Here is a 25,574-nt window from a genome sequence, read left to right on the forward strand (position 1 = left end):
ACAGACACACTGTAACACTGACATACAGCAGCTATTGTAATACACAGGCACACTGTAACACTGACACACAGCTATTGTAATACACAGACACACTGTAACACTGACATACACAGCTATTGTAATACACAGGCACACTGCAACACTGACACACACAGCTATTGTAATACACAGTCACACGTTGTAACACTGGCATACAGCAGCTATTGTAATACACAGACACACTGTAACACTGACATACAGCAGCTATTGTAATACACAGACCCACTGTAACACTGACATACAGCAGCTATTGTAATACACAGGAACACACTGTAACACTAACATACAGAAGACACATACTTTGTGTTATATATATATACACATACAGTACTGTACACTTTGTTCAGAAAAATGTGACTCTTTTTATTTTTACTTATATCTTGTAGCAAAAATGACAACACTTTCACTTTTCTGGCAAAGTAGATTATTACAGCTAAGAATTATTTCATAATCGGATAAATATTATTTGGAATTGGTGACTGCATGATGACCTCAAGTGCATAGTTGCACAATGTTGTTTAGCGAATAAGATTAGCACATGATCTCAGATACGCTATTAGAGAGGGTTTGGGTTCCCCAGAACTTCACAATCTAATTACAGGGTTTCTTAACCAAAAAACGATTTAAATATACACACCAATATTTATATATAGTGTACATATATACACACACTCATACTGAGGTACCACTGTGTGTTCATTTAGCAACCCACAGTAGTACTACTTTTTATTTGCTCAATAATAAACAAAAGATGGTGGCAGACACGCATTTCCTCACATCTGTCCCTCCAACTACAGGGTTACACAGGCAGAAAGGACCCCCCCCCCCCATCCTTCACATCTGTCCTTCCTACTCCAGGGTGACACTGACAGGAGGGACACTCATTTTTATTGTATCCCTTTCTGTCACTGAAGGGTCACATACAGTATACATCCTTCTTTCTCCCGATGCATAGGAGGATATTACTGTGAAGGACAAGTACAATATATAGCAGTAACTGCAGAGGTCACCACGCGGTGAAACACTTCCACAGGAACCAGAGCCCATTCTTGGTGCATCTGACTAACTCACTGATGATGAACAAGGACAAGAAGCAGATGATTGAGAGGATCTTGAATCAGACCTTGGAGATTATCTACCTGCTGACTGGAGAGGTGAGGGCTGCTGGAGAAAGTTATAATGACACCGCTCTTATCTCCCTCACTATAACAGAGACCTGCAGAGCGTTATATGGGAGGTACAGCTGCCACTGCCAGTTGTCGACTTCTTGTCTTCTAATGGCCCATCGGATTAACACAGCGGTGGTCCCTGTATTTGAATAGGACCCGCAGCCCAGTAGGATTCACACAGCGTCAGTCCCATTCAAATGCAGGGACCACCGCTGTGTTAATCCGATGGGCCATTACAGTCTGCTGTAGACCATCTCGCAAATTAGGCTAAGGCCCCGCTGCAAGCGCCGGTGCGCCAACGCTCTGTACGGGCGGCATGTGCACGGGACTTCACCGCTATATGCGGTCTTTAGGGAGCCGGTTTTCGGCGCAGGGGGGCGTGGCCAAAACGGCAGCAGCATGCAGGCGGCTGATCTGTATGCTCCGTGGAGTCTTTACATTTCGCTTTGCTTGAGCTCCGTTGGCCACTGTATACATCAGATGCCGCTGCCTTGCCATCCACTGGAGGAAGGGAGGGGGAAAGTAATAGGCACTGAACCCTGACTCATATCTGACTCCTACACACAGCGCCCGGGCTGGAAACCCCTCTGCCTTGTTGCTTTCCCTTTGAGACGGGATTCCTATGCACAGTCCCCACCCCCTGTGCATCTGCTGCCGCCTCTCCTCCCGGGGAAGACAAGCTCAGCAGCCGGAGCTGGCCGCAACCTCCCCAGCATGTGCAGCCTGCAAAACAGGCACCGGAGGGGGGGGGGGGGGGGGGAATGCTGCCATGCTGCACAGAGGGCAGTGAGGATCTCGAAATGCAGGCGTGGGTAAACACACAAACATACACACTCATACCTCCCTCCAGTGGTGGGATTCAACATTTTTAGCAACAGGTTCTCTCTCGGGGAGGGGGGGTGAGAGAGCCGGGGGGGGGGGTGAGAGAGCTGGGAGGGGGGGAGAGAGAGACCGTACTGCCCTTTTATTGTGAAAAATGAAAATCACAATATTTGATTGAAATAAATTATTTATTTGGCTTTCTTAAAATATTTCCATATCACTACTTGATTATCATTATACTCTTTCTTTTGCCGCAGAGAAAGACCGGGGGGGTGGGCAGAGAGAGACTGGGGGGGGCAGAGAGAGACCAGGGGGGGGGCAGAGAGAGACCGGGGGGGGACAGAGAGAGACCAGAGGGGGAGGGCAGAGAGAGACAGAGGGGGGCAGAGACAGGGGGGCAGAGAGTCCCTCTCACATCTCCCCCAGTCCCCCTCACATCTCCCCCAGCCCCCTCTCACACCTCCCCCAGCCCCCTCTCACACACCCCAGTCCCCCTCACATGTCCCTCTCATCTCCCCCTGCCCCTCTCACACCTCCCCCTGCCCCTCTCACACCTCCCTCAGCCCCCCTCACATGTCCCTCTCATGTCCCCCTCACATGTCCTTCTCATCTCCCCCAGTCCCTCTCACATCTCCCCCAGCCCCCTCTCACACCTCCCCCAGGCTCCCTCAGCCCCTCTCACACCTCCCCCAGCCCCTCTCACACCTCCCCCAGCCCCTCTCACACCTCCCACAGTCCCTCTCACACCTACCCCAGCCCCTCTCACACCTCCCCCAGTCCCTCTCACACCTCCCCCAGCCCCTCTCACACCTCCCCCAGTCCCTCTCACACCTCCCCCAGCCCCTCTCACACCTCCCCCAGCCCCTCTCACACCTCCCCCAGCCCCTCTCACACCTCCCCCAGCCCCTCTCACACCTCCCCCAGCCCCTCTCACACCTCCCCAGCCCCTCTCACACCTCCCCCAGTCCCTCTCACACCTCCCCCAGTCCCTCTCACACCTCCCCCAGCCCCTCTCACACCTCCCCCAGCCCCTCTCACACCTCCCCCAGTCCCTCTCACACCTCCCCCAGCCCCTCTCACACCTCCCCCAGTCCTTTTCACATCTCCCCCAGCCACTCTCAAACCTCCCTCATATCTCTTCCTCCCCTCCTCCATGGCTCCCTGGCTGCACACAGGCGGGGGGGGGGGGGGGGGAGATGATATGCTGCGGCAGAGCAATCACTTCAGTCAGAGCAGGAGGTGAGGAGCTCTAGCTGCAGGCACCGGAAGTTCCGGCTCAGACAGCTAGATGGCGCACCTCCCCTGCAGTCCTGCTCTGCTCTGAAATATGTGATTCTACTGCCGGTTAATGCACCGGTTCTGCGAGCTTGAAAAATTCCAGTAACCATGCGAACGGGCTGAATCCCACCACTGCCTCCCTCCTATAGCTCCAGACAGCTCCCCTCCTTCCCTTCTCATTGGCTCCCTGCCGCACCACGTGACGCGTCGTCGCTTGGGATAACGATCCTCGTGGATCCCCTGCTGGCTGACGCGTCACAGTGCGCAGCGTGCCTTGCAGCAAGGAGGGACTGGGGCCGGCTCGGGAGGAACTCAGGTCTGGTGAGTGACGTGCACGCGGCCGCGCGCGCTGTCGGATGCAGCGGGACCCAAGATGGTCCAGGTTACTGCAAGATGGTCACAGATTTTCTTTGGCAAGCAGTCAACAACCGGCAGCTGCATCTGTACTTGAGAAGCAATATCCAGGGACACGTAATCAGAGAAAGCAAGAAACAAAGGGCAAGCAAGGTGTTTGGTTATATGGAGAGCACATAGTTACATAGTTACATAGTTACATAGTTACATAGTTACATAGTAGATGAGGTTGAAAAAATACGTACGTCCATCAAGTTCAACTTATGCTAAATTCAGACAACAGATACTTTATTCTATATCTATACTTACTTATTGATCCAGAGGAAGGCAAACAAAAAACCCCATTAAGGGGAAAAATTAATTCCTTCCTGACTCCAAGAATTGGCAATCGGATTAATCCCTGGATTAACATCCTTCCCATGTATACTTATTTGGTATATCCCTGTATACCTTTTCCATCTAAAAATATGTCCAACCTTTTTTTGAACAAATCTATTGTATCTGCCATCACAGTCTCCATGGGTAATGAATTCCACACTGTAACTGCCCTTACTGTAAAGAACCCTTTCCTTTGTTGCTGGTGAAATATCTTTTCCTCCAACATTAAGGGATGGCCCCGAGTCCTTTGTACTGCCCGTGGGATGAATAGTTCTTTTGAAAGCTCCTTGTATTGTCCCTGAATATATTTGTATATAGTTATCATATCCCCTCTTAGACGCTTCTTTTCTAATGTAAATAAATCTAATTTAGCTAGCCTCTCCTCATAAGTTAGATTGTCCATCCCCTTTATTAATTTGGTGGCTCTTCTCTGCACTCTCTCACATGACCACATAATGACACGATTGGGGAGCAGGCCACCAGAGTCAGATAGGATCAAAGAATGAAGTATTTTGGCAAAGAGATTGACCCAATGATTGAATGTACTTGGATACAGGAAGAGGTATGTATGTATGTATGTATGTATGAATGTATGTCTTTATTTGTATAGCTCCATTAATGTACATAGCGCTACACAGCAGTAATAGTTACAATCATATAAATAATAAGATATAAATAACACATAATAAGAAATAAATAACACAAAGGGAAGAAGTGCTTCAGACATAAAAGTAACATTAAGGAAAAGGAGTCCCTGCTCCGAAGAGCTAACAATCTAATTGGTTGGTAGGAAAAACACACAGAGACAGTAGGAGGGCATTCTGGTAAGTGTGTCTGCAAGGGGCCAAGGTTAATGTAAGAGGTGTTAATTATCAGCCATCGAGCTACTCATATACTTCCTTAAGCAGGTGGGTTTTAAAGGTGGATAGAGAGGGTGCTAGTCGGATATTGAGGAGAAGGGCATTCCAGAGGTGTGGGGAAGTCAGTGAGAAGGGTTTATGGCGGGAGAGGGCTTTGAATACAAAAGGGGTAGAGAGAAGACATCCTTGAGCTGAACGCAAGAGCCGGGATGGTGTATAGGGAGAAATTAGGGCTTAGATATAAGGAGGGGCAGAAGAGTGTAAAGCTTTAAAAGTGAGGAGGAGAATTGAGTGTGTGATATGGGATTTGATAGAAAGCCAGGAGAGGTATTTCAGCAGGGGCGATGCTGAGACAGATTTAGGATGTATGTATGTGTGTGTATAATATCCACAGTTTCAAAAGTCCTGTAAGGATTACATATACTTTTTAATGTGATGTTTGTACAATTCATGATCTGTGTGGTCCTATACTGTAAGCTCAGGGGAGTCAGTGAGTTTGGCGCAGTCATTTCAGTCATACATTATACAGAATTGGTGGGGAAGGAACTGAAAACATTGAGTATAGAGCTGTTAACAAGCTCTTACTACAAAGCAACAAATCTGCAGGAACATGAGACATAGCAACTGTGGTTTCTTGCTCTGCACAGTGATATTTATTACTGTCTCTCTCTATATGTAGGATTATATTGTTGTGAAGAAGCAAGGTGAGCATGTCACAGACAGCAGCAGTCCCTGTGTGCCAGAAATATTCTGCAGGACCCAGAGACCCATCATGGAGAATCCAACTAACTCCCTGATACATGAGAGAAACAATGACAAGAAGCTGCTGTCTGAGAAGATCCTGGAACACACCAACATCATCATTCACCTGCTGACTGGAGAGGTGAGGGCTGCTGGGCAGCGTTAGTTATTACGTCCTCTCTGTCTTCATTCAGCCTTTTCTTGAGCAAACGTTGCTCTATGTATCTGTATTCTCCTCTCTGCCTTGCTCACCTGGCTTTCCATAAGGAAGAGATTCTTACAGGACCAATTATTATGTCTGGATACTGAGTGGGGGATTCTCTGTGTTTCAGGTACCTATAAAGTGTGATGATGTTGCTGTATATTTCTCCGTGGAGGAGTGGGAGTATTTAGAAGGACACAAGGATCGTTACAAAGACGTGATGATGGAGAATCTCCAGAACCTCAGCTCACTGGGTAAGAGGAGGTTTTCTGTTATTCTAATAGAGATGTCAGTCATGTTTGGATCCAGCAAACATGAGCTCAAGTTACACTTTGTGTTTTTGTTGTGAGGTTTGTCAGGAACAAGAAATGTTACAGAGCCGGGCACACAGAGGTTCATCTCTGTCACTCAGAACGGGATATTTTAGAGCAGAGGTTCCCAACCTTTTTTTCCTGAGAAACTCCATGGCAGTGGGCACCAATGGGTTAAGTCCCACCTTCTAGCTGGGATATAACAAATTAAAGACTTACACCTGTGGAGTCACTCCTCCTCCTCTCAGGTAGTTTTTTTTTTTTTGTCCTATCAAGCTGAGGTTAGGAGTTTTAGTTTGTTGTTTTTTGGTAGTACTTTTTGGGGTTTACCAGCTAAATGGAGTTCTCTCTCTCTCCTTGATTCCCCTGTGATCCTCAAACCTTTGGGGTTTTGCCTTTTAGGGGGCTCCGGTGTGGACCAAGCTGCAAAGTCATTTCTGACTACAGCCATGCTGAAGCGACCAGGGGGGAGGCTTTACAATTGTAGGCACTGATTCCCTGGGATGCCCACCAGGGACTCTACAGTCACATTATGCTTGCCTACCCCTCCATATTCAGCGATACACGCAGGCAAATGTGTGCTCGGGCACCCGGACATGGTCACACCTGTGCAAACGAGAATGGGCAGTCCTGTACTCCTGTAATGTCAGAGGTGGAGGGAAACTTGAAACGGAGCCAGATCAGCCGTTTTCAGCATTTGTAGCTGCCTTAAAATAGACACAGATATTTACACACTGTACTAGTGAAATACCTGCACGAGGATCGATTATACTAAACTTTGGATACTTACTCTTCCAAGACTTCTGGTGCTATGGTAAACCCAATGGAGTTTAGAATAATTTGAGAAATTTAAAATATAAATTAAAAAAAAAAAAAAAAACGTGGCGCCTGCCATGACTAAAAATGCCACTAAAAAGACAAAATAATGTCTAGCAGGTGACAAGAATTCAGCATTGGAGTATAAGAAGATGTATGAAGCATATCTTAAAGAGGTTGCAAAGGAGCCAACAGAGAACATTATCTGAGTTTTTCTCTTGGATGAAGGAGGGGGTAACTTAGGGCATTGAGATGGCCTCTCAGTCAAGCAGGAGAGGCCAGAAAAGGACTCGATCCTATACCATTCTAGACAGACTAGTAAATTATATTCAGAGGATCAAATTAGATCTATGGATGTAAAATTTGAATCCACAGATGAAGACCTAAACACATAGGAACCCTGTTCTTTTAATGTAGATCTAGTGGAGCCTTTAATCAAAGATCTCCGTGAAGTTTTGGAGTTGATGACTCCATTCCACCTACAGAATCAAAGAATAGGATGTTTAGGGAAACGCAGAAGAAACCTAGAACATTCCTTGTACATGACATCGTCAAAAAGTTAATTCATTCAGCGTGGTCTCAACCAGCCAAGAAGGTGTCAATTTCAAGATATTCTCCAAAATGTATCCGTTTGAAGAAATGGATGAACTGTAGAATTCTGGAATCATTTGCCAAAGGTGGATGCGACCAGAATTCATTGCAGAAGCATCATTGGATTTTGGTCAGGCTTGCTGCTAGGTCTATGGCATTGTCAGTAGGAGCCAGTGAGTAACCTTTTTCATTCCGCAAAAGGAAAAAGTACTCCCTTCAGAAGCTCTAGATTTGCATGAAACGAGAAGTCCAGTCTGTGAGACCTGTGCATGTTCATGAACTTTGTTCTGGCTGCAGTGCTGCAGTTGTCCACCGGGTGTAGCCCAGGAAGACACAACTCAGAGAGGCATTGCAGCCTAGGACTTGCTCACTTCCTTCTCTGTCCCCTATTTTAAACTCCAGGAAGTTTCTCCTTCCTGACATTTCATCTCTTTGTTTTCTCGCCCGTCCACTCCCCTGTTTAAGCTTTCTTTTCGTTCTCACAACCTCGCCAAGAACTTTCACAAAGGTGCTAGTGACTTTAGTTCTAGAATTAAGAAAAGAAGCGACACAAATTTTTCATTATCTAGACCAGTGGTTCCCAAACTGTGCGCCGCGGCGCCCTGGTGCGCCGTGGCTTTGCTAGAGGGGCGCCGCGATCAGGGCCGCCAGCAGCGGGGAACAAGGGCCAGTAAATTAAAAAAAAAAAACGCTGAACCCGGCGCCGGGTCTCTCTGTTGTCAGCGCCGGAAGTAGGTTGGGTTAGCTTCCGGCGCGAGAGGGAGGCCCGGCCCGCGCTGGAGGAGCAGCACCAGGAGACAGATGTCTCCCAGCAGCACTACACCCCCCCCCCCCCCCCACGGCCAAAACCGCCACCCCCCGGCAGCATCGGTGCACCATCAACCTCCCCCCTCCCTTCAGCCACCCCACGCAGCCGCCGTCCCATGTAGCACTAGGCCGTCCCGTCACACCCCCCCCAGCGGCCTGACCATCATCCCCAAGGAGATCATCCCCAAGGTAAAAAAATATATATGTATTGGGGGTGTGGGGTAATTTTTTATATGTATTGGGGGTATGGGGGTAATTTTTAAATGTATTGGGGGTGTAGGGGTCATTTTTAAATGTATTGGGGGTGTGGGGTAATTTTTTATATGTATTGGGGGTATGGGGGTAATTTTTAAATGTATTGGGGGTGTGGGGATAATTTTTAAATGTATTGGGGGTGTGGGGGTAATTTTTAAGTGTGTATGTGTGTGTGTGTGTGTGTGTATAGGGTAGGTGGTTTTTTTTGTATGCATTTTAGGGGGGGAGGTTGTATATATTTGGGGGATGGGGATTTTTTTGTATGTATTCGGGGGTGGGAAGTTTTTTGGTATGTATCTTGTGGGGGGAATTGTGTGAGGGGAGGACGGAATGAGTGAGCGTGGGGTAATTGACTGAGGGAGAGGAGAGAGGGGGCTAGTGAGAAGCAGGGGAGAGAAATACATGCAAGGCGGGAGGGTGAGACGGAAAGGAGAGAAATACATGGGAAGGGGGGGGAAGAGATGGGGGCTCCTGAGGTGTGAAATGGGGGTGGGGGGGGCGGCCCTGCCGCCAACAGCGGGGGACAGATGGTACTGGCGTCCCGGGCCCTGTGAGTTAGGGGGTCTGGCCGTGCCTCTCGATAAATCCCGTCACCCGGTCACCACGGGGTGACAGGATTTAGCGCGCTTGCGATGAGCCAGGCAGCGCTTGCGTCTCTACAAAAGAAAAAAACACCTCACCCCTCTCCTGATTGGCTGGTGCGTGTTTGCTCGCTGCCAGCATTTTTTTTTTGGGCCCGCAGCAAGCTCTATACGAGCTTGCAAAGCGAGGCCCGTCCCTTCCTGCATGGAGCATGTGGTGAGTACTGCTCCATGCCTTTCTTGCTTCCCCCTTGCTGCCCCCCTGCTCCGATTTCCCCCCCCCCTCTGCCCGTTTTGATTCTCCTCCCCCCCCCTTCGTTCCGATTTCGACCCCTGGCTCCGATTCACCCCCCTTGCTGTATGTGAGAGTGTCTGTGTGTCTGTGTGTCTGAGATTGTGGGTGTCTGAGAGAGTGGGTGTCTGAGAGAGTGGGTGTCTGAGAGAGTGGGTGTCTGAGAGAGTGGGTGTCTGAGAGAGGGGGTGCCTGAGAGAGGGGGTGTCTGAGAGAGTGAGAGAGGGGGTGTCTGAGAGAGTGAGAGAGTGTGTGTCTGAGAGAGACACCAACTGCGCACTGCAACTGTTAGGTATGTATATACAACTTTGTTTTCACTTTGGGCGCCCTGGAAAAATCCTGATCGCCTTGGGGAGCCTTGAACCGAAAAAGTTTGGGAACCACTGATATAGACGACATATTTATAAAGGCACAGGACAGAAGTTTGCTGTTGCAACATTGTGCAAAGATGATGGGTTTTTTAGAATCACATGAATGGGTGATAAACAAAACCAAGAGTCATCTCATTACCTCACAAAACCTAAGGTTCCTGGCAGTTCAATTCTGTGTGGCCAAAGCGGTTGTTTTACTTCCCAAAGACAGTCTCAAAAAAGACATAAAATCCATCAACAACAGTGATCACATAAAAGCGCTACAATGTAGGACGATAATTGGCATCCTATCTTCCACTATACAAGTAGTCAGGTTGGCAAGATGGCACATGCGGGTATTCCAATCGAATTTTATGTGTCAGTGGGACAAAGTAGAAAGAGATCCATGTAAAAGAATCCTATTATCAGGTCGGGTAAAACATTCACTGATATGGTGGAAACCGGAAGAAAATGTAAGATGCGGGCAAACTCGGTTAGGTCAAGATAGGATTGTGTTGACCACCGATGCAAGTGGTTAAGGTTGGGAAGCTCAACACAGTCCTCACTCGGCACAGGGAAAATGGCTTCTCTTAAAGAAAAATGTTCCAGCAAACATCTTGGAGATAAGAGCAGTAATGCAAGCAATGTTGTTTTTTTCACAGAAGCTTAAATATCAGGTCAGACAACATCACTACTGTAACGTACTTAAAGAAGCAAGGAGCTCATCATTACTGCAAGTAATTGGGTCCATCTTCAAATGGGCTGAGCAACATCTACATTGACTTAAAGCAATATATATTCCAGGACGTTTAAATACAGGGGCAGACTTTCTAAGTCGACAAACTGTCTCGCCAGGACAATGGTCTCTAACATATTGCATATTTTGAGAGATTACTCAAATGTGGAGTACACCACAGATAGATCTGATGGTAGCAGCTGAAAACGCGATGCTCCTAACCTTCTGTTCAAATGTTCCTCATTCTGATGCTTCCTACATAGAGGCTCTCTCGTTCGATTGGAAGTTCCAACTAGTATACCTTCCTTCCAGGACCCCTAATACCAGTCATACTCTGGAATATAAGGAAAAACAGAGCAGAGTTAGTGGTGATCATTCCATTTTTGCCACATGGGGCATTGGTTCCCTTGCTTGTCGTAATGGTAAAAAAAACAACCATGGGAATTACCAATATCTCCTCATCTCCTATCACAGAGACTGATGTATCATGCCGAACCACAGAGCCTGTCTTTAACAGCATGGAGGTTGAGTAGAGATTGTTACACAGAAGGGGCCTATCAAAAAAGTTGTAAAAACTTTAATGCACAAGAAAGGCCTTTACCTCCAAAGGCTACCATAGAATATTGGAGAGTTTTTATCAGTGGTGCAGTATCGAACATATCTACTACTTAAATCCATCATTTCCATCGATTTTGTTATTGGAATTCTTGCAGAAGGAACTTGACCTAGATCTTGGCGCCAGTTCCTTAAAAGTTAAAGTGTCAGCCTTATCAGCATTACTGGAAAAACAGTTGACTACACTGGACTTAATGGCGTTTTTTTTCAATGTGTTTCTTACCTTTTACGAGGATGAAGTGTCATCCTCATCCAACCATGGAACCAACTCTTGACCCACGATGCAATGATCTTCATCAGCTTGTCCACAATCCTCAGATGCTTGCAGAGGAGGCCCTGCTGAGTAGATCTTCTTTCTTTTCTGCTTATCTTCTTCCTCCTATATAACAGGTCCAGGAGAGGTTGATCCGCCATCTTCTTTGGTTCAAATGAGACGCCATAGGCCATACATAAGTACGATTGGATACACCATTTGATTGTTTCCATTTTTTTGTTGACGTGATGTCGTCTTAAAGGGAGGTAAGCATATCCTACCTGATTGACTTGATTCCCTCCCTTTAAGGTGGCTTCATTTTTTTTTAATGATGTGATGGCGTAATTTTTTTTAAATAATATGATGTCACCTTAAAGGGAGGGAATCCAGTCAAACAGGTAGCATATGCTTCCCTCCCTTTTAAGATGACATCACTTCAGCAAAAAAATCGAAACCATCACATGGTACATCCACCAATCTTACTGGTGGATATACAATTTGACAGTCAAATGGGATGTCACAGGCCTTATATAAGGCCTGTGACGTCTCATTTGACCCAAAGAAGGCAGAAGATCAACATCTCCTGGACCTTTTATAGAGAAGGAAGAAATAAGCAGAAAAGAAAGATCTACTCACCGGAGCATCCTTCACAAGCAACTGAGGAACAGGACTTATTTGTATCATTGCTGATGAGCATTATTGCATCGTGGGTCAAGAGTTGGATGAGGAGGATGAATCTTCATCCTGGCATGGGTAAGAGACATTTTGATTGCATTTTATTTCATTTTTAGGATGCCCATTAATTGCCAATGTTTTTATCGGTGCCTCTTTGAGGGTATAGATAAGTACATTGACAATCAATGCATGTTTTTTGGAAAATGTTTGTTTTTATTTAATTGAAATGTATTTTATATTGTGGATTATTTATTTTTTCATTGGCATTGTGGTAATCCTTGCCTCCATTGTGGGTATAGGTTATCACAGTGACAATCAATAGGTTTATTTCCTACTGTGTAATGTATTGTACTGTAAATGTTATTTTATTGTGTATTTTATTTTGAAAATAAATGGGCAACGTGCTATTATTACAAATATGAAAAGAGGCACCCCACTGGTCTTCCAAAGATAACAAAATGTATTGCACAAGCATCAACGTGTCAAACCACCACCTGCAAACCTTTATCAAGATAAAGTGTATGTGACATTACATGTCTTATATAGCCTCTTTGGGTGTTGCATATGCAAAACGGCGCCAAAACCCTCCAATGAGACTTATGCTACAAAATGCAGCAAAAGGGTCATAAAGTGGACAAGTTACCATAACATGGGTGATGGTAGTAAAAAATATATAGCCATAGCTACTGGACATAAACTGGACATAAACAAGACATACATAGAATTGAACAGCATTGCAGTAACAGGATCTAACGGCATAAGATATAAGATACCAATATAAATAGATAAACAAATGTATATACTATACAAAGTGGGACCTTAAATGATGGTAATTATGTTGCAGAATATGATTCTGCCCGAGTGTACATCTATAAAATAGGATTAAACAAAACATATAATAAGATACAAGCACACTAAACATTAGATGCGATAAGTGGGCAACATATAAAAGTATAAATGTACAAAAGCAGGGCAAAGTGCCAAAATTAAGCATATAATTCAGATCTGCAAAAGTTCAAAAGGTATAACCCAGCTGAAACTCAATCAAATATTTAAATGGGGAAAGAAATAAAATGGTACCTAGTGTCACACGCTGAGTGAAGGATAGAGCAGCAACCATGATATTTATATCCATGCCTGCGGAGGGCGTGAATGCTTCCATTATCATCGTGGAACTCCCATAGGTCAGATAGGTAAGTTGAACAGCCCAATCGGAATCAGGTATGTATTGTAACAGTAAAAAATGGTCAGACAGAGTCATTCTCTTATACAGTCAAAGTTGGCAAAATTACCTTAACTTTAGACCTATGCGTTATAGCGCAGGATAGTACAGTATATATAATGTGTGGTCAAGTAAGTCCATCCTTGATAAAGGTATATAGATGGGTATTAGATAAGTATGTTATTAAAGTCAATGTGAAGCCATACTGTTTATTGATACAGCGGACATCTGGATAGTATAATCAAGACTAATATGGCTCCATACTTAACTGAGGATGAAGGTCCAGATATAGGATCATATATGTGAGCTCTTAATATCAATGAGGGTGATGGTAGGGGTAGCCGGCCTCACATAATAAAGGTGAAGCCAGGCTGCTACTCCTAAAACCATGTATAACTGGCTGCTTTTGTGAGCTCATATGGCAGAACATTTTGTGTGTTGTAACCCCTTACAGGAAGAGCATAATCACTGTGTGATCTGGAAGGGGAAAATCTGTGTTTATTGTTGGGGAACAGGGAATGTAAAATGTATTATACTTTGAATCACTTTATTCCCTGTAGATAGTATTCCCCCAGCTAGTCAGCCAAGTAATGTAATTTGTGTTTAATCATTTCTATGCAGGCAGACTCAGTGATTCACTTAGCCGAGCTAGTTGCATAGAAATGCCAGATCCTGACAAAGGCTGGGAGCGGTTAGGTGTCAGGACAAATGGGGAGTGGGGAAGGATGGACAATTAGGTCCTGGGATGGGCTTTCAGAGCCTTTGTTCCCTGCAGACACTGAGGCGCCTACCCAGTTGGAGTGTTACGCCGGTGCTGCCCGCAGATCAGACCCGTCCCTTATACTGAGGTAAGGGACATATATGAGCACGCACCCGCAGCAAAAGGAGCATGTTCGGAGTGTGGTGTTTTAGGCGTTGCCAGGCCAGGTGGTGTTAGCTTTAGCAATTCTTGCCGGTACCGGTAAAGAAGTGCCGTAGTCGTTGCCGTTAGCCAAGGTCAGGGATTGGGGCATTCCGGAAGGTCGGTGTCCAAGCAGGGGTCGAGAGCCAGAGGTTGACGTCCGCCAAGCCAAGTAGGGAGACTGGCGAATATTAAGAGGGGGCAGACCTGGAGGAGTGCATGGAGCTATCCTGGATAGGTCCCCTTGATTGGCAGGCAGGTGAGTCAGTTTGGTTTGGGGAAATAGCCTGTACGTCAGTTGGGGGAGTGGTTTCACTGCTAGTGCAGTGAATAAATTATCTTCACCCGGCGCGCGCTGTCCACATGCGCGCCCGGGACAAATTGCAGCCGCGGAGCAGAGGCGGACCGTCGGAGACGGCGGGGAACCCCTAGGGCAGCGGGAGGTGACCGGCATCAGCGAGGGGGACGCACTACGGCAGCGGCAGGTAAAAGAGGTGAGGAGGGGTCGCGCTGTGAGCGCCGCGATCCCCGAATCCTCACAGTACCTCCCCCCCCTTCAGGGTCGGCCTCAGAACGATCCTCAAAAGGTTGGACGGAAACTTCTTTCGGAAACGTTTGAGAAGTCCGGGTGCGTGAATGTCTTTAAGAGGTACCCACAACCTTTCTTCGGGTCCAAAACCCTTCCAATGGACCAAGAAGTGGACCTTACCTCTCGAAAGACGGGAATCTAGTAAAGCTTGAACCTCGTACTCTTCGTTGCCCTGTACAATCACTGGGTCTGGTTTAAGAGTGTGGTCCGGAAAGAGGGCACTGGAGATGAACAGCTTGAGAAGCGAAGTGTGAAAGATATTAGGGATTCTCATGCTTTGAGGTAATTGAAGTCGGAAGGACACCGGGTTTACCTGCTCCATGATAGGAAAAGGACCCAGAAACCTAGGTGCCAATTTGGGGGAAGGGGTTTTGAGATGGATATTCTTGGTAGATAGCCAAACCTTGTCCCCGGGTTTGTAGTTGGGTGCAGGTCGGCGATGACGGTCAGCCTGGGTTTTAGATGTCAGGGAGGCCTTTTAAAATGCCGATTTGAATTCTAGACCAAGAGTCCTGTAGGAGGGAGATGTGTTCGTCCACGCTGGTACTCCAGAGGAGATATTAGAAATAGGTAGGCAAGCCGGGTGGAATCCGTAATTGATAAAGAAGGGCGTCTCACGAGTGGACTTGTTCCTGGAGGAAGGAGGAAGCAATGCCCAGTCTTCTGGTGAAGATCCTCCAGAATTTGGAAACAAATTGAGAGCCACGATCCGACACGATAGATGTGGGTATGCCATGGATCCGAAAGATTTCTTTGGAGAAGATATCGGTTAGGGCGGGTGAGGAGGGTAATCCTTTGAGAGGAATAAAATGTGCCATCTTGGAAAACCGATCCACCATTACTAGAATGGTGTTCATGCCATTCGACCTAGGCAATTCAACAATAAAGTCCATGGATATGTGTGACCAGGGGTGCTCCGGGATGGGTAAAGGTAAAAGAAGACCATGGGGTTTCTGACGAGGAATTTTATTGCGTGCACATACCGGACAGGCCCATGTAAATTCAAGAATGGATTTGGCCATATTGGGCCACCAGAAAGTGCGACGGATGAGATACAAAGTTTTCTTGAATCCTAGATGTTCTGCCGAGCGGGAAGCATGTCCCCAATCGAGTATCTCAGGAATGAACTTGGGCTCTATGTACAAGGTGTCCTTCGGAACCTCAAGACCAGTCGGAAGGTGTCTTTGAGACTTGATGATTTTTTCAAGATTCTTGAACGCAGCGACTGCGAGGATCCTTTGTTTAGGAAGGATGGACTCGTGTTTTTTTCCAGTCTCTCTTCAGAAGAGTATTGTCTAGAGAGGGCATCTGCCTTGACGTTTTTGGTGCCGGGAATGTATGACAGAATAAAATTAAACCTGGAGAAAAATAACGACCAGCGGGCATGGCGGGGACCTAAGCGGCGAGCATTCTCGATGTACAACAGGTTTTTATGGTCCGTGAGAATCGTGAATTGCTCTTTTGACCCCTCCAGAAGATGCCTCCATTCTTGAAGAGCTAATTTGACAGCCAAAAGTTCCCTATTGCCCACATCATAGTTTCTCTCCGCTGGAGAAAACTTCTTAGAGAAGATCCCGCAAGGGTGAAGTTTGTCCGGGGGAGAAAATCTCTGGGATAAAACCGCGCCAGCCCCACAGTCCGAAGCGTCAACCTCTAGGGTGAATGAAAAATTAATGTTCGGATGTCGGAGGATGGGAGCAGAGACGAAAGCTTGTTTCAATGTTTTGAAAGCCGTGACTGCCTCGGGAGACCAAGACGAAGGATCTGCACCTTTTTGGGTCAGTGCCGTGATCGGAGCGATGATGGTGGAAAAGATGCGAATACATTTCCGGTAATAGTTAGAGAACCCTAAAAATCGCTGAATAGACATGAGGGAATCGGGTTGTGGCCAATCCACTACGGCTTTAAGTTTCTCTGGGTCCATGGCCAAGCCCCTGTTGGAGATAATGTACCCAAGAAAGGAGGTGGTAAACTGGTGAAAAAGGCACTTCTCCATTTTGGCAAACAACCGGTTCTCTCGGAGTCGAGAGAGCACAAACTTCGTGTGGATGATATGGTCCTGTAAGTTCTTTGAAAAAATAAGGATGTCATCCAGATAGACGATTACAAAGCGGTTAAGGATATCCCGAAAGATATCATTGATAAAGTCTTGAAAAACCGCTGGTGCATTGCATAAACCGAAGGGCATCACGAGATATTCGTAGTGCCCGCTACGGGTGTTGAAGGCAGTTTTCCATTCGTCGCCCTCCCGGATGCGGATGAGATTATATGCCCCACGAAGGTCAAGCTTGGTAAAGAGGTTGGCTCTTTGAAGTCTATCAAAGAGGTCAGAGATGAGTGGGAGTGGATAACGATTCTTCACCGTAAGGTGGTTCAGGCCCCGGTAATCTATACATGGTCTGAGAGTCCCATCCTTCTTCTTAACAAAGAAGAATCCAGCCCCCGCGGGAGAGTTGGAATGACGTATACAGCCCCGCTTCAAGTTCTCGCGAATATATTCATCCATGGTTTCTGTCTCGGGCAACGAGAGGGGGTAGGATTTGGACTTGGGCAAGGTGTATCCAGGTACTAGGTCAATCGGACAGTCGTATGAACGATGAGGGGGTAGGAGCTCAGATCGCGATTTGCTAAAAACATCCAAAAATTGTGCGTATGGAGAGGGTAATTCTTTTTTAGGATTGGATGTGTTAGCTAGTAATTGAGGCGGACGTACCGTAGATGAAGAAGATTCCTCTGACCTTGACGTCCACAGGGAAACAAGAGAGAGAGATGAGGGAGCACAGGTGGAAGGGTGGAATGGAACAAAATATGGTTCAGGTGTGTTAAGGCTTGACCTCCATACAATGGGATTAGGAGATACCCAATCGATGTGTGGATTGTGCTTCTGCAACCAGGGCAGGCCAAGCGTGACCGCTGTACCAGGAGCATGGATCACGTCAAAGTCCGAGGTTTCCTTGTGGGAGTGAGAAGAAAGGGTGATGGGCCCGGTCTCCAAGGAGATATATGCCGAGGTGAGCGGACGATTATCAATCCCGACCAAGGCAACGGGGGACTTCTTCTTAGAGAGTGGGATCTGATTCTGTTCAGAGAAGGTCTGGTCCATGAAGTTCCCTCCTGCGCCGGAATCGATAAATGCTGCTGTGGAGGTGCAGAAGGTAGGACCAGAGAGGGAAATGGGAATGGTCAATTTTTTTGGAAGTTCCCTCCTGGAAAGTGGACAAGAAGATTTAGCACCCAGGGAGAGCCCCTTCATACTCACTGGGTTTGGTCATTTCCCAGAGATGGTGGACAATCACGGGTCAGATGCTCAGAAGATCCGCAATGGTAACACGACTCTCCGGTTGGGCGCAATTGTCATAAGGGTACCCGAGGACGCTGGACTCCGAGTTGCATCGGCTCCGGGGCTTCCAGAGCGGGTAGCAGGGAGAAGGCGGGTCTCGAGGTAGTAGAGAACCTGGAGAAAGGAGCACGGAAAGGCGTTGACCGGGGTTGCTGGCGCTGAGTGCGGCGTACCTGAAGACGCTGATCCATACGAATGGCTTGGGAGATAAGGTCCTCCAGAAGTCCTGGCCTGGGTTGAGAAGCAAGTTCGTCCTTCACAGAGTCCGATAAGCCTCTCCAGAAGACAGAGACTAAAGCCTCTTGATCCCATCGCGTCTCAGCTGCTATGGTCCTGAACTCCAAGGCGTATTGGGCCACAGGCCGACGTGCCTGTGAAAGCTGTAGCAGGGAGTCAGAAGCAGTCTCTTGGCGTGCGGGGGTATCGAAACCTGTCGAAAGTCTTGTCTAAAGGCTGCGTAATCTCGTGTAATATTGGGATGCAGTTCCCAGATCGGGGAGGCCCATGCCAGTGCATTACCTGTGAGCAGGCTCTAAACATAAGCCACCTTTTTACGACCAGTGGAATACTGTTGCGGAGCCATCTCGAACTGGATCTCACATTGATTGAGAAAACCATGACAGGCGTGCGAATCCCCCGCATATGGCTTCGGAGCCGGAATCTTTGGACCTGGGATCGAAGTGGATACCGGATCTGACTGCGCCGGCGGTGCAGCCACAGGGGGGGCCTGAAGAGAAAGGTCCTGTACCTGTTGGGAGAGGTGAGCCACTTGATCCGTTAAGGCCTGGATTTGTTGGTAAATGGCCGTCATCATAGAGGCCATGTCAGTCTGGTCTGCGTCTTGTGGGCTCGACATAATGTTACGAGGTGAGTGACGTATATGAGCACGCACCCGCAGCAAAAGGACCGTGTCCGGAGTGTGGTGTTTTAGGCGTTGCCAGGCCAGGTGCTGTTAGCTTTAGCAATACTTGCCGGTACCGGTAAAGAAGTGCCGTAGTCGTTGCCGTTAGCCAAGGTCAGGGATTGGAGAATTCCGGAAGGTCGGTGTCCAAGCAGGGATCGAGAGCCAGAGGTTGACGTCCGCCAAGCCAAGTCGTGTCCTCAGTAAATAAAGAGAGAAAGTGCCAGAGTAGACATCCACAAGTGGAGACTATGTCGAGCGATGTGGGAATGGCAGGACAGGCATAATATAGTGAGGCTGGCGAATAGGAAGAGGGGGCAGACCTGGAGGAGTGCATGGAGCTGTCCTGGATAGGTCCCCTTGATTGGCAGGCAGGTGAGTCAGTTTGGTCTGGGGAAATAGCCTGTACTTTCCATTGGCCAGTTCGAATTTCCCGCTCGCCAGCAGCTCTGTCATCATGGGGCGGTCCTGAGTACCTAAGCACGCCCCCTCCTCTGACTGGTGCAGCCTGGCAAGCCCCCGGCAGGGGATTGGGATCCGAACGGATCGCAGGTAAGAGAGGTATATAATGGGTTGTTTTAGCAGTGTATGTTATCCTTCATAAAGAACGCACCAGCGTTCGAAACGCGTTGGATTTTAGGTTTATGACAGAATAAAGTTTATATTTTTTTGCATTGGGTCCTCTCCTTGGTCCTATTGGATCGTGCGCTCCTCTCCATATCCTGTATCTACAATACTGGAAGCTGCACAAGGACTTGTGAATACTTCATTGCTACAGGGTTGCCTCCAATGAGACTGATCGTGGGGGGGGGGTCATTCCTACCCATTACCTGTCTTCAGGAGGCTTATTACCCAATATTGATAGCTGTTATTCTCACTTATTGTTATTGTTTCTGGATTATCCTTGGGCTTTGGCTATTATTGGTTATTTTACCTAGCATTTGAGCGCTTCTCCATGTCTATCTACCTAACTTTGGAGTTTGAAGGTGATCCATCTGGTGAGAGTTTCAAAGTTGCTATTGAGAGAATGGCACTTTGAGGAACCAGGACGACAAGTGGACAGGGTAAGCCTACCTGAAACACATAGTTCAGGCTAGAGTCTTCCTCCAGGGCCCCCATTTGGTGATGTATGCTGTAATTGTGTATTTTGCATGTCTGCTGACTTGCCAGGATAAACCCCATTTATTAAACTTCTTTGTCCCGTGTGGTGATAGTGATCCCGGTGTTAAAAGTACTGGTGATACAGTATTGTGTCCCTGTGTCTCCCATGATACTGCTGTCTACAAGCACTTCTATACATTTGTGTACATGATTTATCTATATTGGTATCTTATACCTTTATGCCGTTAGATCTTGTTACTGCAATGCTGTGCAGTGCCATGTATGTCTCGTTTATCAAGATAATTTATCTAAATCAAAAAGGTATGTATTCAGCGTACATCAGGAAAATAGAACATGTGCGATATATGGATTAACACATTTGTTACCACACGGTGAGACCAGCTGGAGTGCGACCCTCTGGTAGGTAGTCACCGGCGATGTCAAGACATCATCACAGCTCCTCGAGGATGGTAGTCGGCTACACACGCGGTCCGTCTGAGGGTGTGCGTCACTTCCTGGGAACTCACCCCGGCAATGGTAATGGCCTGAGTCCCGAGTAGTTACTTCCAAGGATACAAGATAGTTCAGCTTGGGTCTTGGGCGTGCATCAGTGGCACAATGTTAGTCCATAAGTCCCGGATCCTGCAATAACACGTGACTACCAGTAAACACTCAGAGTGCGTAATAACAGCTGCACAGTCTCAGCTGATAGGAAAATATAGCTGCTCCTCCGCGGTGTATCACAAATTGAGTAGCTGTTACAAAATGCATGAAATCTACCATAGATTAAAATACAAATTAATTATATGCTACTTCATCAGGGAATAGTTGAACATTGCTCCACAGATACACTATATACCTCTCCAACCTCCCGCATTGGCTGGCTAATTAAGCCCAAATAGCCAATGAGGTTAGTCGTATCGGCAGCAGTGTCAGCTGAAAATCAATGAAAGCCATTACATATGCAAATAGGAATAGGTTATACTAGACACACATTTATTAAGAATTAAACCGCATACCTAAAAATAAAAGAAACGAGGGTTAAAAAACAGTATCAATTCATATCCAATTGGATGAAAATATGGTAAAAGTTAACTACATAGAATAAACTACGATAAACAGTTGGAGTAAATAGAGAGCCTCAATATCCTCATTTAACCCTTTGGGCGACATTGTATCGAATTTATGAATCCAATAGGTTTCTTGTGCTGATAGGGTCTTAATTCTATCTCCTCCCCTCCTATTACACGGAATATGTTGAATTCCCTTAAATGTTAATTGAGATGGATCCTTATTATGATCTAACAAAAAGTTCCTAGATACACTATGTTTTTCAAAACCGATCCTTATGTTTCTGATGTGCTCCTGAATGCGTACTTTAAGACTACGCTTAGTTCATCCAATATATTGTAACCCACAACTACATTCAAGTAAATAGACTATAAATGTTGGCGTACACAAGATGAAGTCTTCAATAATGAAGACCTCCTAGAAAATCAGTCATAAAAACTGTTTCAATAGATTTGCAAACAAATCGCTATATAAAACGTAAAGTAACCCCTGAGTTGCTTTCAATTTTACTTCTTTAGCTTACACTATATAGTATTCCAATTTGGGACGTGTTTTATACTAATTGAAATGTTCAGTCAGTCATTTTTAATTATGTTTATGCTATTAATTAACTTTTTTTCACACAGTGCATTTATTTCCAACAGATAAATCCATGAGCAGAAGTACACCTGCAGGATGGCACACTCCTCTTTGCTCACCAGATCGTGTAAATGAAGATAACAGTGTTGTTAAAAGTGAACAAGGAGCAAATTCCATGAATCCAAGTAAGAGACAGAGAAAAGCGGTGAGAATTATGGCCAAGGAATCAGGCTCACGTAAAGAAGAAGAAAATTCCAGAGTCTCCCACATTGATACACTGAGAGAACATAAAGGGAGTGAATATGCATTTATTGATATTAAGAAGTTGGAAAAAGGAAACACTAATGCACAGACAATTTGCAAAAACGTGTCAGTAATAAAGTATAAGTGCAGTGAATATGGTAAAAACTTTAATAATGAATCGGCTTATAAAATTCACCAAAGAACACACACTACACAAAGGCTGTATATGTGCTCTGAATGTCAGAAATGCTTTACTAGTAATTCAGCTCTTTTTAAACATCAGACAATTCACAAGGAAGGGAAGTCGTTTCCTTGCTCTGAATGTGGGAAGCACTTCTCTCGTAAAAAAAATCTTTTTAGACATCATAGAATTCACAGAGCAGAGAAACAATTTTCTTGCTCTAAATGTAGGAAATGTTTTTCCAATAACTCAAATCTTGTTACACATCAAAAATCTCACACAGGAGAGAGACCATTTGTTTGCTCTAAATGTGGGAAATCTTTTCCCCATAAGTCAACTCTTGTTAGACATCAGATAATTCACACACGAGAAAAGCCATTTGTTTGCACTGAATGTGGGAAATATTTTTCCAAGAACTCAGATCTTGTAAGACATCAAAAATATCACACAGGAGAGAGACCATTTGTTTGCTCTGAATGTGGCAATTGTTTTTTTAAGAACTCAGATCTTGTTAGACATCAAAGAAGTCACACAGGAGAAAAACCATTTGTTTGCTCTCAATGTGGGAAATGTTTTTTCCATAAGTCGCATCTTCTTAGACATCAGAGAAGTCGCACAGGATATAAGTCATTTGTTTGCTCGAAAATGTTTTTCCCAGAACCCACTTCTTGTTAATCAGAGAATTCACACAAGAGAAATAATTTATTTGCACTGAATGTGGGAAATCTTTTCCCCATGAGTCAGATCTTGTTAGACATCAAATAATTAAAGCAGAAGAGAAACCATTTGTTTGCTTTAAATGTGGGAAATGTTTTTACCACAGCTCAAATCTTGATAAACATCAGAGATTTCACACATGAGAGAGACTAATTGCTGCTTATGTGGGAAATGTTTTACCCAAAGTTCAGAGTTTGTTAAACATCAGAAACAAAAGTTCAAGACATTAATGTCCTTATGTGATTGAAGAGGCTCTTAAATAAAGGTTATGCCCACCCTATGGCCTCTCACATCCACCAAAGGCCCCCTGCAGTGTTTCCTCTGTCCTGTGCATGGCCGGTGCCATTTGTTGCACAGCCCCTACTGAGATAAGACATTTGGGGATAAAAGGGCTGGTGAGGTTCAGATTGAAATAGAGAACTTTTAACATCACCAATCATCAGCGAACAGCAGCAAACGGCTCACACTCTTTGCCCTTCAGCTATGTTAAAGGCTGTCCGCCTTTGGGACGATGCAGATGTACACTGAAGGGGTTCAGATTGAATGCAGCTGTGAATACAAAGTTCTTTGTGTCCTCTTGGCTCATTAACATTCCAGTGGGTGGGGTTGACGTTCCACAAAGTACAAGCAAATGTTAACCCTTATCACGCTGGTCCTGTGCAGAAGGGAGCAACTCTTGGGGAGCCCCATCAGGTGTTCCGCCTTTGGGGTGACGCAGATGTACATTGGACATGCTGGACCATGCAGTAACTCCCTGCCTCTGCACCCAGCCTTCCACCCCCACAAACTTTAACTTCTCTTACAGTAAACTGTAAGTTGTAGGAACTTTTACTACCCTCCCATTGATTTTACTGCTGCTGAATTGTATGTTAACTCTTTGTGTACTGTACTTATATTTATTAAATCTATTGTTTAAAAGCTCTTTGTGATTGAGTCCATGGGATTCTTAGTTCTTGGTTATTCTGTCGTATATTCTATTGTGTGGTATTTGCTAGTGTACTTACTGGAAACCTTGTGACTCTGGCGTTAGCTTGAGTCCCATTGTCCTGACTAACTGCTGAAGGATAGTATAGACCAGTGTTTCCCAAAGTGTGTGCCGCGGCGCCCTGGTGCGCCGCGGCTTGGCTAGAGGGGCGCCGCGATCAGGGCCGCCAGCAGTGGGAAACAAGGGCTGCTGGTTAATTAAAAAAAAAAACTCTGAAGCCGGCGCCGGGTCTCCCTGGCAGCGCCTGACCCTCCGCATGCTTGCTGATGCGTGCGGAGGAGGAGAGACTTCCCCAAAGCAGCAGGTTTGAAATTTGCCACTCGGGGAAGCGGAGGAGCGGTCACGTGACCACTCCCATCCAATGGGGCTGCAGCCTGCCCGGCATTGCAACAACAGAGCCACCAGAGGCAGCACCAAGGGGTGTGTGTGTGTGTGTGTGTGTGTGTGTGTGTGTGTGTGTGTGTGTGTGTGTGTGTGTGTGTGTGTGTGTGAAACGGGCTGCAGGGGGTGTGTGTGTGTGAGAGAAAAACGGGCTGCAGTGTGTGTGTGTGTGTGTGTGTATGTGTGTGTGTGTGTGTAAAACGGGCTGCAGTGTGTGTGTGTGTGTGTGTGTGTGTGTGTGTGTGTGTGTGTGTGTGTGTGAAAAACGGGCTGCAGGGGGTGGGTGTGTGGGTGTGAAAAACGGGCTGCAGGGGGTGGGTGTTTGTGAACACCGGGCTGCAGGGGGTGGGTGGGTGTGAAAAACGGGCTGCAGGGGGTTTGTGTAAAAACGGGCTGCAGGTGTGAAAAACGGGCTGCAGGGGGTGGGTGGGTGTGAAAAACGGGCTGCAGGGGGTGGGTGGGTGTGAAAAACGGGCTGCAGGGGGTGGGTGGGTGTGAAAAACAGGCTGCAGGGGGTGGGTTATTGGTTGTGAAAAACGGGCTGCAGGGGGTGGGTGTGAAAAATGGGCTGCAGGGGGTGGGTGTGAAAAATGGGCTGCAGGGGGTGGGTGTGAAAAACGGGCTGCAAGGGGTGGGTGGGTGTGAAAAACGGGCTGCAGGTGTGAAAAACGGGCTGCAGGGGCTGGGTGGGTGGTTGTGAAAAACGGGCTGCAGGGGGTGGGTTGCTGCTTGTGAAAAACGGGCTGCAGGGGGTGAAAAACGAGCTGCAGGGGGTGGGTGAGCTGAGAGAGTGAGAGTGTCCATCTGTCTGAGAGAGTGAGAGTGTCCGTCTGTCAGAGAGTGAGAGTGTCCGTCTGTCTGTGAGAGTGAGAGTGTCCGTCTGTCTTTGAGAGTGAGAGTGTCCGTCTGTCTGTGAAAGTAAGAGTGTCTGTCTTTCTGTGAGAGAGAGTGTCCATCTGTCTGTGAGAGAGAGTGTCCGTCTGTCTGTGTCTGACAGAGAGAGAGGGAGGTCAGAGAGAGTGAGGTCAGAGAGAGTGAGGTCAGAGAGAGTGAGAGAGAGGTCTGAGAGAGAGAGAGAGGTCCGAGAGAGAGAGAGGTCTGAGAGAGAATGAGAGAGAGAGAGAGGTCTGAGAGAGAATGAGAGAGAGGGAGGTCAGAGAGACAGACAGAGAGAGGTCTGAGAGAGAGAGAGAGGTCTGAGAGAGAGAGAGAGGTCTGAGAGAGAGAGAGGTCTGAGA

The 25,574-nt window shown here is 46.6% G+C and overlaps 1 protein-coding gene across 3 annotated transcripts; it reads left to right on the forward strand.

Annotated features, from left to right (window-relative positions):
* The first annotated feature begins 868 nt into the window (after positions 1-868).
* Positions 869-23,883, forward strand: LOC142465291 (uncharacterized). Of its 3 annotated transcripts, XM_075569316.1 has the most exons (5): positions 869-1,193; positions 4,516-4,602; positions 5,580-5,783; positions 5,974-6,097; positions 21,877-23,883. In XM_075569316.1, exons 2-5 carry the CDS (start codon positions 4,543-4,545, stop codon positions 22,926-22,928), a joined length of 1,440 nt encoding a protein of 479 aa, XP_075425431.1. In that variant the 5' UTR covers positions 869-1,193; positions 4,516-4,542; the 3' UTR covers positions 22,929-23,883. The 3 variants fall into 3 exon arrangements, with proteins under 3 accessions (XP_075425431.1, XP_075425429.1, XP_075425430.1); XM_075569314.1 differs by lacking the exon at positions 4,516-4,602; XM_075569315.1 differs by lacking the exon at positions 4,516-4,602 and having other exon boundaries at positions 21,895-23,882.
* The last annotated feature ends 1,691 nt before the right edge of the window (positions 23,884-25,574 follow it).

The sequence above is a fragment of the Ascaphus truei genome, chromosome 13, assembly GCF_040206685.1.
Source record: "Ascaphus truei isolate aAscTru1 chromosome 13, aAscTru1.hap1, whole genome shotgun sequence".
Classification (NCBI taxonomy): Eukaryota; Metazoa; Chordata; class Amphibia; order Anura; family Ascaphidae; genus Ascaphus; species Ascaphus truei.

Coding starts and splice junctions, on each gene's coding strand:
- LOC142465291 (XM_075569314.1), top strand. CDS start 1,113: ATGATGAACAAGGACAAGAAGCAGATGATTGAGAGGATCTTGAATCAG. Junction 5,784..5,973: donor TTCACCTGCTGACTGGAGAG/GTGAGGGCTGCT, acceptor TCTGTGTTTCAG/GTACCTATAAAGTGTGATGA. Junction 6,098..21,876: donor CCAGAACCTCAGCTCACTGG/GTAAGAGGAGGT, acceptor TTTTTCACACAG/TGCATTTATTTCCAACAGAT.